Source organism: Corythoichthys intestinalis, chromosome 20 (genome assembly GCF_030265065.1).
Source record: "Corythoichthys intestinalis isolate RoL2023-P3 chromosome 20, ASM3026506v1, whole genome shotgun sequence".
NCBI lineage: Eukaryota > Metazoa > Chordata > Actinopteri > Syngnathiformes > Syngnathidae > Corythoichthys > Corythoichthys intestinalis.
In genome coordinates, this window is record NC_080414.1 from 15,879,106 (window position 1) to 15,896,781 (window position 17,676).

General features: G+C 40.6%; 1 protein-coding gene across 5 annotated transcripts in view; it reads left to right on the forward strand.

Annotated features, from left to right (window-relative positions):
- smarcd3b (SWI/SNF related, matrix associated, actin dependent regulator of chromatin, subfamily d, member 3b) overlaps nucleotides 1-17,676 on the forward strand; it is a 57,674-nt gene that overhangs the window by 30,727 nt on the left and 9,271 nt on the right. For 3 of the 5 annotated variants that reach the window (XM_057824266.1, XM_057824265.1, XM_057824264.1), the window contains exons 2-4: nucleotides 7,977-8,188; nucleotides 9,571-9,660; nucleotides 14,700-14,742. In XM_057824266.1, the coding sequence (XP_057680249.1) occupies nucleotides 7,977-8,188; nucleotides 9,571-9,660; nucleotides 14,700-14,742 (345 nt within the window). The remainder of the gene's footprint in view (nucleotides 1-7,976; nucleotides 8,189-9,570; nucleotides 9,661-14,699; nucleotides 14,743-17,676) is intronic. The other 2 variants (XM_057824268.1, XM_057824267.1) reach the window with 1 other exon arrangement.

The window sequence follows — 17,676 nt, forward strand, 5'->3', positions numbered from 1 at the left end:
TGTTGGGAATGATGTTCAAAAAGCCTACTAGAACATCGAAACTTTGTTACTGGCCCTTTAAAGTGCCTGTGACAGCATAAAAAAATCTTAAATAGCATTATTATGTGAATTAGAATCGTATTTTGAGACGATTCGACTATATACAACAATTTGTCAAAGCGCAGATGACGAGAAATGTCATTGTTTCAATCTCTCTACTCCAATATTTATACAGGATATCTAAGTATTTTTCCCCAATGGTCATGGAAAATAAGTATTGTGCTAAATGGAAAATTAAATATTTAAAAAGCATATATTCAGTACGACATAAGAAAATTACTCCATATTGGTCAAAACTGTCGACTGTAGTTAGTACAGCTTTTGTCGTTTCCCTGCCCTTCGGAGAGCGTAAACAAACCAGAAGGCCTGACAGTTAGCCGACATGCTAACCCGAACTGAGCGGCGTTTCTAAGTCTTATTCTCGCCTTTCAAACTGAAAAATCACACAAAACTACCCCGGAACATCTCACACGGCGGCGGGGTTGTCGATTGTCTTCACCGATCGGTTACCTCCCGGCGGTGCGCAAGTTACAGCTCGTCATTCCCCTGCTGCGGGCAGGAGAGCTCGTTTGCCGGGGAAGCAGCTAGAGAATGACTGCGGACAAACCGGCCGACGTCGGAGGACCGCGTAGCTTGCAGAGCCCAACCCGAGGATAGTGGTCTATTGCCAGGCACACGAAGAGGGCAGAGGGGGCTGGAAGTCTGGACGATATCCACACGAGCATAAGCCGAGTATAGCGCTCTCTTGGCGGACATGCGAATAAGACCGAGGGGGTGTGCGACAAGCTGCCGGTCGTCGGCCGAGTGGCCTTCTCGGTTGACAAGGAGCATTGTAAGCCACAAAATGCAAGCCACCTTCTTAGTAAACCATGTGTCATTATCCTAGTACGTGACATAATACAAAACATGTCGCTTACGCACTTCCTCGTCAGTCCAATGTTCCCAGAGTTGTCTGACTTGTTATGGGCATTATCCGCGGTGAACAGGAACTTTTTGATACCCAAAAAGGCTCACACGGCTCTCCCTGGTGCAGAAACAAAACCCTGCAGCACTTTTGGCTGGCGTGATGCAAAAAAAATAAAAAATCAGCTGAACTCACAGTTAATCTGCATGTTATAAAGCAATGCTGTATTGTGAGATGCTGACACGGGTGACCTCACATTCGCATTCCTCCTCATTACAGGAAGTTATTCATTTTCATGGCGCGGGATTCAAAAATTGAATACATAAATCGATCGCTTCCACACACATCCAAGCGGTCCATTTCATTCAGGAGCATAAAACACCGCGTGAAATATGAAAAAAAAAAAGGCTTTTTGCTGTCATAGGCACTTTAAAGTGCTTGTGACACGAAAAAGCATGTTTATTTCATAATACACGCGGTATTTTATGCTCCTGAATGATATGGACCGCTTGGATGTGTGTGGAAGCGATCGCTATATTTATTTAGTTTTTTGAATCCCGCGCCAGGAAAATGAGTGACTTCCGGCTTCGGTCTCGCATTGAGGAGGAGGGCGCTGTGACGTGTACGGTAGAAGACGTCCTCTTCACGCTACAGTGTACTGTTGTGTATGAGGACGAAGGATTCAGCTGATTTTGCGGATTAATACTTTTATTTTTTGCATCACGCCAGCCAAACGGCTGCAGAAAAATCATTCTGTATGCGGGAGAGGCGTATGCGCCTTTTTGGAGTTTCAAAAGGTTCCCATTCACCGTGGATATTTACTGTGGGACCATTGGACTTACAAGGAAGTGAGTAAACATCTTGTTTTGTATTATGTCAAATACGAATACAGTGATTACAAAGTAAACACTATAAAATTCCTTTAAATAAAGGACTACTTACGTTTGATCATTGATAGGCATGTAAAAAGCTATCCTCACGCTCATTAGCAGTTAGCTGTTAGCACGTTAGCTACACAACAATTCCAGCCACCCTCCTCCAGGGAACGAACTGTAAATTGCTCTCCGCCGGGCGGTTTGCCGATCCGCAAAGAAACTCGACAACCGGGTCGTCATGTCAAATAATCCAGGCTAGTTATGTGTGATTTTCCACTTCGAAGACTTTGAAACATCCCTCGGTTCGGGTTAGCATGTCGGCTAGCTGTCACTCCTTCTGGTCTGTTTGCATTCTCCGAAGCCGGGGAAGGGAAATGACATATGTCCGATTTAGGTGTCATAAAATATCGTTCGGCAGGTGTGACAGTAAAGGTAAAGTCGACTGTTTTGACCATTATGGAGTAATTTTGCCATGTCGTCTTGAATAAATGGATTTTTATTATTTTATATTCCATTTAGCACAAGTTATTTGTCATGACCATGCCATTTATTTAGCAATTGGGGAAAGTACTTCGGTAAAAAGAATATCCTGTAAAAATATTGAAGTAAAGAGACAGAAACAATGACATTTTGCCGCTCTCTTTGTCGCGTTTTCCTCATTGTGAATAGTTCCCCCTCGACGGGCTGACTGGTCCTTCTCAAGCCATTTATATAGCTATTGGGGAAAATACTTGGATAAAAAGAATATCCTGTAAAAATATTGGGAGTAGAGAGACTGAAACAATGATATTTTGCAGCTCTCTTCGTCTCGTTTTCCTCGTTCTGAACAATTCCCCCTCAATGGGCTGAATAGTAAAACCGATGAGCCTAGTCTACCGCTGACGTCATCCACCTGTTGGGGACGCTAAAGCCCTATAATTGTAGGCGTGGCTAACCGGCAGATTAAAAGACTAATTTCTCGTCATCTGCGCTTTGCTAAATTGTTGTATATGGTCGAATCGTCTCAAAATATGATTCTGATTCACATAATAATGCCATTTAAGACTTTTTTTCTGGTGTCGTATGCTCTTTAAGTGGCTGCTGGAATCTAAGTGGTTGACTGATTGGTTGCCAGGGAGGGGCTAGCAGCAGTCTGATTTTATTCATTTATTTATTTTTAATGAAATCATTTTAAATGATTTCAATTTAAAACATTTGAATTAGAAATATATATATATACACAGTATACACATACAGTGCATTACAAAAGTGAGTACACCCCTCTCATTTCGGCACATATTTAAGTATATCTTTTCATAGGACAACACTGACAAAATAACACTTTGACACAATGAAAAATAGTCTGTGTGCAGCTTATATAATACTTATTTTCCCCTCAAAATAACTCAAAATACAGCCATTAATATTGAAACGCCTGGCAACAAAAGTGAGTACACCCCTAAGAAACTTTATCCCTAAATGTCCAAATTGAGTACTGCTTGTCATTTTCCCTCCCAAATGTCATGTGACTCGTTAGTGTTACTAGGTCCAGGTGTGCATGGGCAGCAGGTGTGTTCAAATTTGTAGTGCAGCTCTCACACTCTCTTATACTGGTCACTGAGAGTTCCAACATGGCACCACATGGCAAAGAACTCTGAGGATCTTAAAAGATGTATTGTTGCGCTACATGAAGGCTACAAGAAGATTGCCAACACCCTGAAACTGAGCTGCAGCACAGTGGCTAAGATCATCCAGCGTTTTAAAAGAGCAGGGTCCACTCAGAACAGGCCTCGGATTGGTCGTCCAAAGAAGCTGAGCGCACGTGCTGAGCGTCACATCCAAATGCTTTCTTTGAAAGATCGTCGCAGGAGTGCTGTCAGCATTGCTGCAGAGACTGAAGAGGTGGGGGGGGGTCAGCCTGTTAGTGCTCAGACCATACACCGCACTCTACATCAAATTGCTGTGCATGGCTGTCACCCCAGGAGAAAGCCTCTTCTGAAGACAGTACAAAAGAAACCCCACAAACAGTTTGCTGAAGACATATCAACAAAGCACATGGATTACTGGAACCATGTCCTATGGTCTGATGAGACGAAGATTATTTTGTTTGGTTCCGATGGTCTCAAGCATGTGTGGCGGCGACCAGGTGAGGAGTACAAAGATAAGTGTGTCATGCCTACAGTCAAGCATGGTGGTGGGAATGTCATGGTCTGGGGCTGCATGAGCAGGTGTTGGAGAGTTACATTCCATTTAGGGAAACATGAACTCCAACATGTACCGGTACTGTGAAATACTGCAGCAGAGCATGATCCCCTCCCTCCAGAAACTGGGTCGCAAGGCAGTGTTCCAGCATGACAATGACCCCAAACACACCTCCAAGATGACCGCTGCTTTACTGAAGAGGCTGAGGGTAAAGGTGATGGACTGGCCAAGCATGTTTCCAGACTTGAACCCAATAGAACATCTTTGGGGGATCCTCAAGCGGAAGGTGGCGGTGCGTAAAGTCAGGGTTTTGCTGTTTAAATATTTTTTTAAAAGGCCCTCCTGTTCAAAAATGTTCTTCCCCCAGGAAATTGAGATTTAAGCTTTCAAATGATGTATCACACATGTATATAGGACAATTTTGAAATTCGGCCAAATTGGAGGTTTTAGAGCGGAACTTCAAGTCACCTGAGTGTTTTCCGCCATATAAATATACATACATATATACATTATATATAATATATGCTGTATAATATATAATGAATCCAAATGCAGAAGAAACTTTTAAAAGACATAGAATTAAAAGATTGCAAAAATATCAAAATAAGAAATGTGGAAGAGAAAAAAATTAATTATTACATTTAAAGGAAATTTTAAAATGTGAAAGTGAATTGTTTTGATTAAAACCTTAAAAAATTTAGTGTTTTTAAATGTGGAAGTAAAAACAAAAAACAAAACAATAAAATAAAACAATTCAAAGAAAATAAGTTTTGATCAAATAAATAAAACATGAGAAAATTAAAAACAATGTAGACGTGAAAAAAAAAATCTGTATAGTGTATATTGGAATTAAATAAAGAAATTGAAGCGACTGATTGAAAAATGGGAGGAATTAAATCTGTTAGAAAAAAAATGTCTTTGAGAATTTTACCAACATTTGTTGGATATTTCAGATGATACGAGTTAAATTAGTCTACCGCACATGCCGACATTTGTCTCACATGTCCGCCACGGTGTGTATCTGATTTCTAGTTACTTAAACCCCTCAAACATGCAACGTTACACTCATATGAGGAAATAAACTTTATCAAAATACTGTAATGTCGTGTGTTGTGTTTGTACGCATCTCAAAAGTCCTGAAAAGTGACGACATTGAAGTGGCAGAACCCCCCTGACCATATGTCGTTTTATCCTCTTCCTCGCTAACCCCCTCGAACTGCCCCCCCCTCGGCCGCCAAACAAGAGTGACAGCAGCGCCTGTTCATTCTTCAGATCAGCAGATCTTCAAGCTTCATCTTCATCTTTTGTCTGCGCCTTTTAATCCCGCCGTCGTTTGTCTTGTCAAATACGCCATTTTTAGTCACGTTTTGTCGTATTTTCGGCACGTTCCCGTTTTAGTCGTCTGTCGACGCGCTTTGTTTTTCGCCACGTGACCTTGTGGACAGTCTAAAGATCACATCAGGCTTCAAAACTGACAAACATGACAGGAAGAAAATCTGTCGTGCGGAGGGACTCGAGGTTACAAAATGTCAGATTAGATCCTGGCATGAATTAAAAAAAAATCATTTTTGAAAAAGATTAATCTTTCGTGTTCTCCATTTCATGGTTCTTATTTTGTAAGGGCCCCTGGAGAATAGAACAAAACAAAGTGAAAATAATTCCACGGAACGGAATTATTTGGTGGCCATTTTGTGCCTATTCTCTATTAGTCAAGCTTTAGTTCTACAAATCTAATCCTTTAATCCTCAAAACGATGGACAAACTTGAACACTGTGCTACACCTACTTAAGAAGTTGCAGGCAAAAAAAAAAAAAATGCTTCACAATGTAGTGTTGACCATCTGGCTACGATTCCGGGTTCCGATTAGGGCTCATTTGGTTCAATTCCTGAGTTGGAGTAAAGTCACACCTAGTTTGTCTAAATTTGAGCTGCAGAATTCACTCCCATGGTTGGTTTCCTTTTCAGTTTTAGTTATGGGTTGTTGAGGCTTTTTTTGTGCGTCCTGTTATGATAGCTAAGCCCACCAAATTTCATGCTAATGAGTGAATCTTGTGTCAGGGGCTGATTTATTTTCTCTAACTTCTCAATGGAAAGTTAGGAGTCGAAGTAGGAAGACTGGAATTTGCTCAAAATGGCCGACTTCCTGTTCAATTTTTGCTATGGGTTCTTGAGACTTTTTTGTGTGTTTCGCCATGATCAACTTGACTACCGAATTTCATGTCAATGGGTGAAACAGGTGTCAGGGGCTGATTTTTTTTTCTAACTTCTCGGCGGAAAGTTCGGAGCCCGTCAAAGTAGGAAGACTGGAATTCGGCCAAAATGGCCGACTTACTGTTCAGTTTTTGTTATGGGCCCTTGAGGCTTTTTTGTGTGTCCTGTTATGAAAGATAAGCCCACCAAATGCCATGCTAATGAGTGAATTTTGTGTCAGGGGCTGAATTTTTTTTTTTTTCTCAGTGGAAAGTCAAGTCTGGAATTCGGCCAAAATGGCCGACTTCCTGTTCAGTTTTTGTTATGGGTCCTTGAGACTTTTTTTGTGCGGCTCGCCATGAAAGACGTACCCACCAAATTTCATGTCAATGGGTGGAATAGATGTCAGGGGCTGAATTTCTTTCTAACTTCTCAGCGCAAAGTTAGGTCTGGAATTTGCCCAAAATGGCCAACTTCCTGTTCTATTTTTGTCATAGGTTCTTGAGACTTTTTTGTGCGTCCTACCATAATAAACATGAGCACCAAATTTCATGTCAATGGGTGAAACGGGTGTCAGGAGCTGAATTTCTAACTTCTCAAGCGAAACAGTCCCCCAAAGTACAAGAGATGGGCTTTACCCAAAATGGTCGACTTCCTGTTCGATTTTTGTCATGGGTTCTTGAGACTTTTTTGTACGTCTCACAATGATAAACATGCGCACCAAATTTTATGTCAATGGGTGAAACAGGTGTCAGGATCTGATTTTTTTTTCTAACTTCTCGGCAGAAAGTTCGGAATCCATCAAAGTAGGTTTTAAATTCGGCCAAAATGGCCGACTTACTGTTCAGTTTTTGTTATGGGCCCTTGAGGCTTTTGTGTGTGTCCTGTTGTGATAGATAAACCCGCCAAATGTCATGCTAATGACTGAATTTTGTGTCAGGGGCTGATTTTTTCCTTTTTTTTTCTCAGTGGAAAGTCAAGTCTGGAATTCGCCCAAAATGGCCAACTTCCTGTTCAGTTTTTGTTACTGGTCCTTGAGACTTTTTGTGCGGCTCGCCATGAAAGACGTACCCACCAAATTTCATGTCAATGGGCGAAATAGATGTCAGGGGCTGAATTTTTTTCTAACTTCTCAGTGGAAAGTTAGGTCTAAAATTTGCCCAAAATGGCCGACTTCCTGTTCTATTTTTGTCATTGGTTCTTGAGACTTTTTTGTGCATCCCGCCATGATAAACATGCATACCAAATTTCATGTCAATGGGTGGAATAGATGTCAGGGGCTGATTTTTTTTGTAACTTCTCAGCTGAAAGTTAGGTCTGAAATTCGCCCAAAATGGACGACTTCCTGTTCTATTTTTGTGATAGGTTCTCGAGACTTTTTTGTGTGTCCCGCCATGATAAACATGCACACCAAATTTCATGTCAATGGATGAAACAGGTGTCAGGGTCCGAATTTCTTTCTAACTTCTCAAGTAAAAGAGTCCCCCAAAGTACGGGAGATGGCCTTCACCCAAAATGTCTGACTTCCTGCACAACTGTTGTTGTCCATTTTTTTCTTTTTCACATGTTAGCTAACTGTAGAAAGGCGCATGTGTTCTCTTTGGTTGTCGTCTAGCCAAATAGAGTTGGCGGGACGCAGCTGTCGCTGCGCGAGTGACAGGCACAGGTGAAAGCCTGCCAGTTGTTCCCAGGCTTTAAGACGGATTTGTTTGCGTTGTTTCGGGGCGTCGAGCGCACGCATATGACGAAATGAAAATTTGCGCTAACGGCACGTGTCTCGTCCCCAGCGTCCCGGCATGCCATCTGGGGCGAGGATGCCCCACCAGGGAGCGCCCATGGGCCCCCCCGGCCCGCCGTACGGAGGCAACCCGGCGGTGCGCCCCGGCCTGCCCTCGCCGGTGATGGAGGCCGGCCGCAAGAGACCCGCGCCGTCCCAGCAGGTCCAACAGCAGCAGCAGCAGCAACAACAGCAGCAGGCCGTCCAGAACCGGGCCAGAAAGTGAGTCCCGATCTCATTGTATTCCGATCACCTTGTTGTTGCGGCGACGACTGTGTCAGGTTAACTCATTAAAGGACCCTCAATCGCGGCGATATCTGCATTGGCATTGATTCAGTCACACAATGGAGCGGATACTTGGGCTTATCAAGGGAGGGCCGGCGGACGGCTGACCTCCCCCATCCATCTATTCGTCCAGCGTCTCCTGCCGGTGACTTTGTGAGGCGTCCTCTGGCAGACGAGCCGAAGCCCAAATTGCCGCCAACTGAGAAGCGCCACCTGTGTTTTCACCGTGTCATTGAGACGTTCACGGCAAAGTTCCAAAATGGCTGAGGTCTCATTTAAAATGAACAATTTGTGTAGAAAAGACTAAAACTTATATTACTACTAAAATGTATTAAAAATATTTTAGTTAAAATTATGTAACTGAAAAAACTTTTAAAAAAAATAATGAACTAAATCCTAACAGCTCAGCTACAAAATATGATCGATACATGTTATGACTTCAAAGTAAAATACCACAAAGAATCACTATTCTTTGGCAATTTCAGCTGACTTTTGTGCGTTTTTTGTCCTTTTTGTTTTTGGCCTTGAAGTGGCTCGGCGAGAGAAAGCCGAAAGTTGCCCGGCAACGCGGTTGCCAGGTCGACCACTTCGTGCTTTTACGTCCAAATTCTTGAACACTACAAATATTGATTTGAACCGGAAGGGAAGGGGATGATCATCTTTCAGTGCCATTGACGGCACTAGATGTCCAACGGATGCTGTCAATGGCAGTGAATCAGTTAAAAAATGTAGTCAGTCTTGGTTATTATCAGTATGTTTACTGCACGTGTCTGGTTGTTTTGGCTCATTGAGGAATGTTTAGGGATGAGCTTGCCCCTCACACACATACAAGTATTATTTGTAGTGCAGAACTGTCATTTTCTTATGCCAAGGAACTATGTAGAAGTGAGCTGAGGAGTTTCATTTTGACAAAACTAATACTTTGTTGCCACTTGTTATACTTTTGGTGCAAAGAAACTATGTCAAAGTGAATTGAGGAGCTTCAGTTAGTGTTTTGTCGCCATTTGGTAGCCTGTTGGTAGAAAGGAACCATGTTGAAGTGAGTTGAGGAGTCTCAATTAAACAAATATAGTGTTTTGTCACCACCTAGTAGCCTCTTGGTTTATAGGAACTAAGTTAAAGTGAGTTGAAGAGCTTAATTAGACAAAAAATAGGGTTTGTCGCTACCTGGTAGGTTCTTGGCGCAAAGGAACTATGTTGAAATGAGTCGAGGTGTTTGATTTCAGCAATAGTTCTATTTAAATGGCGTTTAGAGGGTTTCCACTCTCCACCCCCAACGATTTCCAAGGCCCCCCCCTAACGAGTGACCCGATCCCCAGGAAGCCGCTGGGATTCCCGGGAGCCGGCGAGATGGCGGCGAGGCCCGTGGACATGAGAGAGCCGCAATCAGATCCCTCGCTCGGATCCAAGTAGGACGCTCGTTCTGCCGCATGTCCCGTTTCGAAAACCCCACCCACCCACCGCTCCTGAACCGGCAACACAACCGCCACCTCCCTCCCTCCCTTCCCGAATGGCAGGATCCTACCTACAGTAGCTGTAGTGGTTGGTGCATGCTTTGGACTTGGAGCATGGCATGATGGGAAAGGAGTTCAAATTCAAAACAAGTCCCTTTTACCAGGGTAAAATGACTTACATTTGTGTTCCGTCGCCACACTCCGTAGATTGCCAAACCGCAACTTTCAAAGCGACGTTGACGGCGATAGGCGTCCAATCCCTTTGACCTGAAAGGGCTGTAAGTGAAGAATTACTGTCAATTCTAAAAATCTAATTAAATAAATGATAGTTTCAAAAATATACAGTATATGTTTTGACACTGAAAATACCCCTTTAAGATTTTTTTTTTTTTAATTATGAATCTGTGCAACAACAAAAAACTATTAACCTAAAAACTATGAAAAAAATCATACTTTATATTGTATTTTGGTTGTCTCCAATACATGGATAATTTATAAATTGATAATTACCTAAATTACAGTATGCATGTCAAATAAAATTAGAAATTGTGAATTTAAAATAAGTTGCTATGAATCTGCGAAGAATTTATTTTTTCAATCAACCTCAAACCCATTTAAAAAAAAAAAAAATCATACTTTATATTGTATTTTGGTTGTCTCAAATACATGGATAATTGATATAATTACCTAAATTACAGTATGATTGTTGAATAAAGTTTAAAATTATGAATTTAAAATAAAAATTTTCATGAATCTGCTATGAAAAAAAAAATCTAACGTAACACCAAATATATATATAAAGGGTGGGGCAGAGCACCTTTCTTATTTAAATTTGGCGCCCTGAAGCGATGGTTGCACTGAGGATGATAGGGATGGACTTATTTGGGAGGGTGGGGCTTAAAATTTGGTTCTTAACATGTGTTTATTTTTCAGGAACCCCAGTGAGCATCATGGAGTGGACTAAGTCGGAACGCGCTTTTGCTGTTGAGGCATTTTTTTCAAGCGGTCGCTCAATCGTCGCAACTAAAGTTGCACCGATACCGATACCTGTATCGGCAGGGGGCGCCGATCTGGCCCGAATTGATGGTATCGGTATCGACGAGTACCAACATTTAGGGCGCCGATACCATCTACTGGCATCACTTTAGCGCAAATGAACTGTCCTCCCTACGTGAGCCAACTTCCCAAATCCCGATGCATGATATCTGTATGTCTTTGTCTCGAAATTACCAAACGAAAATAACACCTTCGTCTTCAATATTAAGGATGTTCACTACAACGCATATCCAAGATGTTAAACGGCTTTTCTATCATGGCATTCACAAACGATTAGCATGCTTAAGCTAACGCTTGCTGTAGTAGCGCCGATGGGATCAGAAAGGTTATCACCGTGGGAGACTCAGCAAACTCATGGTTTCATGATGAACAATGAGTGGCAAATTAAGAGCACCGTACTTCAAATTCGTCCTGTTTATGAAAGTCGATTGTCATATTATGCTGGTGTTGTGCAGTAATGAGCAGAAGTGACTTCTTTGGCCAGAAAACACTCAAGCGGCGCAGCGCACACATAAGATATCATCAGATAGCAACCTAGATGTCCTATATTAGATCCCATGCCAACTCTCGCGCGCACACTACATATCATCAAATAGCAACCTAGATGTGCTACATTAGATCCAATGCCATTAGCTCCGTGAGCGCAGAGCGACGCGTAGTCCATATACTACATTGATGAATTAGAAACCGCCATGACTAAATGGAAGTTAAGCAGGCCAAATCAATCCACACCAGTGACTATAGATAATGCAGCAAATACTGTTAATTCAGCACATGTTACAGATGGACTTGGACCACAAATAGGATGTTTTGCTTATATGGTAAATATAGCTGCTAAGAGAGCTGCAGCAATCAACAGTGTGCCCCACTTTACAAACAGTAAAGATTGTTCTCAGCACTTACAGTATATACAAAATTTCTTCAGATCAGTAAGAAGTAAGCACATAAATATTATGCACTAAAATGCTTGTTTACATGATGGCACTGTTATTTTTGCTTGTTAGCAAAAAATAAATAAATAAATAAATAAATAAAAATAATAATAATAACAGTTGTATTTTCTGTTTCAGAGCATTAAATGTATTGAATTGTATCAAAAATCGTACCGAACCATGACTTAACTGTATCATTGCATCCCTTATACGTACATATTTATATATATATATATATATTTTTTTTTTTTTTGCCAACAGAGTGGTATCGGAATGGTATCGGTATCGGCCGATACTGCACAGCCAGGTATCTGTATCGGTATCGGGCCCATAGTCGCAACGCAATGTGCATTTCGTACACATTTCAATACTGCCCCCTGTGGTCTTGTTCCTGCCCGGCATTCGATTGTTTCATAGGTAAACAACTTCAGGGTAACGGGTGATGTAAAGAAAAAGAAACCTAGCCTCCCACGAACAGCAAAGACACCCCAAAACATTGACGCGATTAGAAAATCTGTTTTGAGCTTTCCCTGACGGTCTTCCCGCAAATACGCATCTCCTCTTGGGTTGTCTGCTCGTTCTGTGAGACGAATCCTCCATGAAGAATTGAAATTTCATCCCTACAAATTAGCTATGGTGCAGGAACTTCATCCACGTAATTTTATTGCTCGTGAAAATGCATGTGAGGTGCTTATACTTATTTTCTTCAGTGACGAGGCTCACTTTCATCTTTTTGGGTATGTAAATAAGCAAAACATGCGCTACTAGAGTCCTGAAAACCCAAGAGAACTTTATCAGCGTCCTCTACACGCACTACGTGTAACTGTTTGGTGTGCACTGTCGCGAGTTGGCATAATTGGTCTATGATTTTTTGGAAGAAAACTAACAGGTAGTATCAGTGACAACTGACCTTTATGTCAACATGATCAATGAGTGTTTCCTGCTAACACTGAACCAGATCGACTTCAGGCCATGCAAAAAAAAAAAAAAAAATGCCTCAACAGCGAAAGCGCGTTCCAACTTCATCCACTCCACGATGCTCACTGGGGTTCCTGAAAAATAAACACAAAATAAATAACGCTCGTTAAGAACCAAACTTTAACCCGCACCCTCTCAAATAAGTCCATCCCTACCATCCTCAGAGCGCCAAATTTAATTTGGCAAGTTACTTTGCCCCACCCTCTGTATATCAAATTTTATTTATAAAAGTATGTTTAATACTACTATAATTAGAGATGTCCCGATCACGTCATTTTCAAAGTATCGGAATCGGCAAAAAAATATCGGCCATGCCTTTTTTTAACATATATATTTTTTTTAATTAAATCGTTTTCTAATTGTATTTAACGTTACAGACATTTTATGTTACACTCATCCAGAGTCTTTAGTCTAGGCTTAAGGTAGGGTTATCAAATTTATCCCAATAACAACCGTAATTAATTTATTAAAAAATGTATCACGTTAAAATATTTAACGCAAATAATGCATGCACTGCACGACCCACTCACGCATTGACGCGCTCCATCTGTAATGGCGCCATTTTGCCAAAACAGAGAGCTAAATGGCAGCGTAAAATGAGTAGAGTGAATTTTGGCACCCTTTGGAGCCTTATTTTAATTGGCTTAAACCTTACAATCCCTCTCCCTATGATTAAAAATATCATGGGAAGCATTGTGGGGAAGCAAGGTAGCAATTGATCATTTTCTTAACACCTTGAATTATATCCCTTCGCAGAGAAGATATATGAATTGGTAGCACTACGCACAGTCGTGGTTTCACTTGTCATGGCAGATGAACACCATCATGTTTTGGGCATGGCCTTCAGTATCATTTACTGAAAGCTCAACAAATACACTACATGGCAATATTTAGTCACAATATACAAAGTCACAAGTCTTTCTATCCGTGGATCCCTCTCACAGAAAGAATGTTAATAATGTAAATGCCATCTTGAGAATTTATTGTCATAATAAACAAATACAGTACTTATGTACTGTATGTTGAATGTATATATTCGCCCGAGTTTTATTCATTTTTTTCTTAATGCATTGCCAAAATGTATATGGTCGGGAAAAATTATCGGGAATGATTGGAATTGAATCAGGAGCAAAAAAAAGCAATCGGATCGGGAAATATCGGGATCGGCAGATACTCAAACTAAAACGATTGGGATCGGATCGAGAGCAAAAAAACATGATCAGAACAACCCTAACTATAATACATGTATCATTAAATATTGGAAAATAATTATTATGATGTACTATAAAATTTAGATATATTTGACGTTGAAAATACGAAAAATGGCAAGTAAATACATTTTAATTAAAGATTATATAAAGCAAATATAACTTTAAAAAATCTAAACTGCCAGAATAAATTAATATTAATGTATAATACTTATCCACACATTAAAATACTATGATAAAATATTTAGACACCAAATAATTCTAAAATTACATACATTAACACACAATTGAGCTCAATTACATTGACTTAATGCAAAAAGTAAAATGTACTATTCATAAAAAGTGAATGATCACTGCCATCGCTTTCCAGTCCCCAAAAATTGGACACCTATCCCCGTCAATTGCAGCAAATAAGTTAACAAACAACAAAAAATTGCTTTCATTGCCACGAAATTAAAAAAAAAAAAAAAAACAACAAAAAAAACCCGATAAAACTAACCAGATTTATAGACTTTCTATGACGTCAAACTCAGTTTTTGGCCGCACTTGCATGAATTTAACGCAATGAGGCTGAATGTAACCGTTTGTTCCTTTCCAGTCGGTTAAAAATGACGCGTAGCCACTTTTTTTTCCAAGCGTTTTCTCTCCAGGTGGACTGCTGCATTTATTTGGGAGCGCGCACTCCCGCAAAAACGCACAGCTGGGACGCTGGATGTGGCCCAGCATTTTAGCAGATGGCCCGGGCGCTACGCTATCAGTCACCATAGTAACATGCTCCCCTTTTTTCCTCCTCTTTCTCTCCCGTCTTCTTTCTCTCCAGTGCAAAGAGGAGGAAAATGGCAGACAAGATCCTTCCGCAAAGGGTAAGGCGTTATTCTTTGTATTTCATTGGCTAGAGGAGTCCATTTTTTCCGTTGTGACGTCAGGATTTCTAGGAGATTTTAGTGTTAGATGGTAGAGGTGAAAGCGTGGGTCAGGGACAGGGAATGTGCGCAGTATGTAAGGGATGAGTGGAAACAATGGTGGCAGCCATTATTAAAGAATTAAGGCAGACCTGGCACTTTATCTTATGTTTCAAGATGTGAAACTCATTGGCTGCCACTGACATAGACGTCCAATCCATTTGAAGTTTGAACGTTCATTCGCTGCCACCCTCACACTTCAAATGGATTAGACGTCTACTAATGATAAACTCAATTCAATTCACAGCAAAATGATGTCAAGATTTGTATTCTAACAGGTCGTATTTTCACAAAATGACTTAAACCTCAAACCAACATGGCCGACATCCTGTTCATTTTTCGGCATGGGTCCCGGAGACTTTTTCATGCATCCGGTTATGATGGACATGTCCACCAATTTTCGTGTCATTGTGTTAAACAAGTAGCGGGGGCTGTTTTTTTCCTCGTTAGAGGCCCTCTTTTTCATGAAATTTAGCCAAAATGGCTGATTTAAACCAAAATGGTCGATTTGCTGTACATTTTTTAGCATTGGTCTGAGAGACTTTTTAGTGCATACGCTTGTGATGGACATGTCCAGCAATTTTCATGGTAATGTGTTGTACAGGTAGCTGGGGCTGATTTTTTTTTTTCTTTTCCTAAAAGCCCCCTTTTCATTAAATTTGAATACAGATGAAATGTCTGCTTAAAACCAAAATGTGAAAAACTATCTGTTCATTTTTCGGCATTGCTTCTTGAGACTTTTTTGGGTTTCCTGCTATGATAAACATGTTCACCAAGTTTGGTGTCAATGGGACAGTTTGCGGGGGCTGATTTTTTTATTTACTTACAGACCCCCCCTTTTTTTGTAAAATTAGGCCAAAATGGTTGCTTCAAACCAAAATGACCGGCTTCCTGTACATTGTCCCAGAGACTTTTTCGTGGGTCCGGTTACGATGGACATGTTCACCAATTTTCATGTCATTGTGTTAAACAAGCAGCGGGGGCCAAGTTTTTTTCTTACAGGCCATGTATTTATTCACATAAAATGGCTACTTAAAATCAAAGTGGCCGACTTACTGTACCTTTTTCGGCATGGATCCCACAGACTTTTGCGTGCGTCCAGTTAAGATGGACACGTCCACCAATTTTCATGTCGTTGTGTTAAACAAGTAGCGGCGACTGATTTTTTTCTTACAGGCCACGTATCTATATACATAAAAAGTTTCATTAAAACAAAATGGCCGACTTACTGTATGTTTTTCGGCTTCGGTCCCACAGACTTTTTCGTGCATCTGGTTATGATAGACATGTCCACCAATTTTCGTGTCAATGTGTTGAACAGGCAGTGGGGGCTGATTTTTTTATTACAGGCTATGTATTTATACAAATAAAATGGCCACTTAAAACAAAAATGGCCGACTTGCTGTACGTTTTTCGGCATGAGTCCTTAAGACTTTTTCGTGCATCTGGTTATGATGGACATGTCCACTAATTTTCATGTCGTTGTGTTAAACAAGCAGCGGGGACTAATTTTTTTCTTGCAGGTCACATATTTATATACATAAAATGGTTACTTAAAACAAAATGGCCGACTTATTTTACGTTTTTCGGCTTCAGTCCCGAGACTTTTTCGTGCATCTGGTTATATGATGGACATGTCCACTAATTTTGCTGATTTTTTTTTTCTTTTCATTAGGACTGCAGCTATCGAATATTTTAGTAATCGAGTAATTGACTGAAAATTCTATCGATTAATCGAGTAATCGGATAAAACAAATATATTTGTAGGTGAAGAGCAATTATACATATACGTGAGAAAACAAGACATTTCATCTAATCGTGAACCATTTTCAGTCAATCAATGTCTTTATTTTCGATGTATATTGTTGAAAACAGCCAACAATTGCATCTCAGATGTAACTAGAATTTAAAAAAAAAAAAAAAAAAGACTAATTCGCTGCTTTCACTCAAAAAACTTTTAGATCTTATTAAAATATATATATATATCTTACCTAAAAATGCCGTTACACTTGATAACACACATCACTTAAAAGTTAGGATTTTTCCCCCACGTGTTTCAATTGAACTTCTCTTTGTGTCAAGCCATTTTTAAGTTCTAATTAAGTTTTAAGTTAGTCTAAACTGTAAGTCCTGATAGGATTTTGAGTTTTTGCAGTGTTCAAAATAAATGTATGATACAGGCTGTATTGGAGCACATTAGGGACCAGTGCTACTTGGTGTTTTATCCAGCAATGACTACTGAGCTAAAATTGATAGTTAGCATGATTACGTTTTTATTTTACACCCTCATCACTCCACAATGCTATGTTATGTTAAAGCCTGTATGTAAGACACGTTAGCCACGCATCGACAGTGGTCATAATTAATTGAAATCTAGCCCTCCGCAGGGCTAACGTCACGTGAGCTAGTAGCGACAGTAACGGTAATCTTCTTTATTAGTGCTCTTTATTAGCGCTTAGCGCTCTTTATTAGCGCTTAGCGCTGTACTGCTTTAAGATGGCGGCTGTTTACAAACGCTGCCCAGACGCGACCGAGTCTGTCAATTCGCATCTAGTTCAACATACATGTGATCTCAATGAGACGCACCAGACGCTACCTGTTACCAATGTAGCATTGTGCGGGCTAGTATTTAGCAACGTCGGCGTCATTTGTGGCGGCTGTCGGCTGCGGTAAGTTTTTTGGTTTTTTTTCCCCCTTCTTCCTCTCCGCACGTGACAGCGCGTTGTCCCGCATTAAAAGTAGTCCTAGCAAAACGTGATGCTTAGAGCTGTCAAAATAAACGATTACTCGAGGTGAATAAAATTACTCGGATCAGTTTTTAAACTCGAGTTGCTC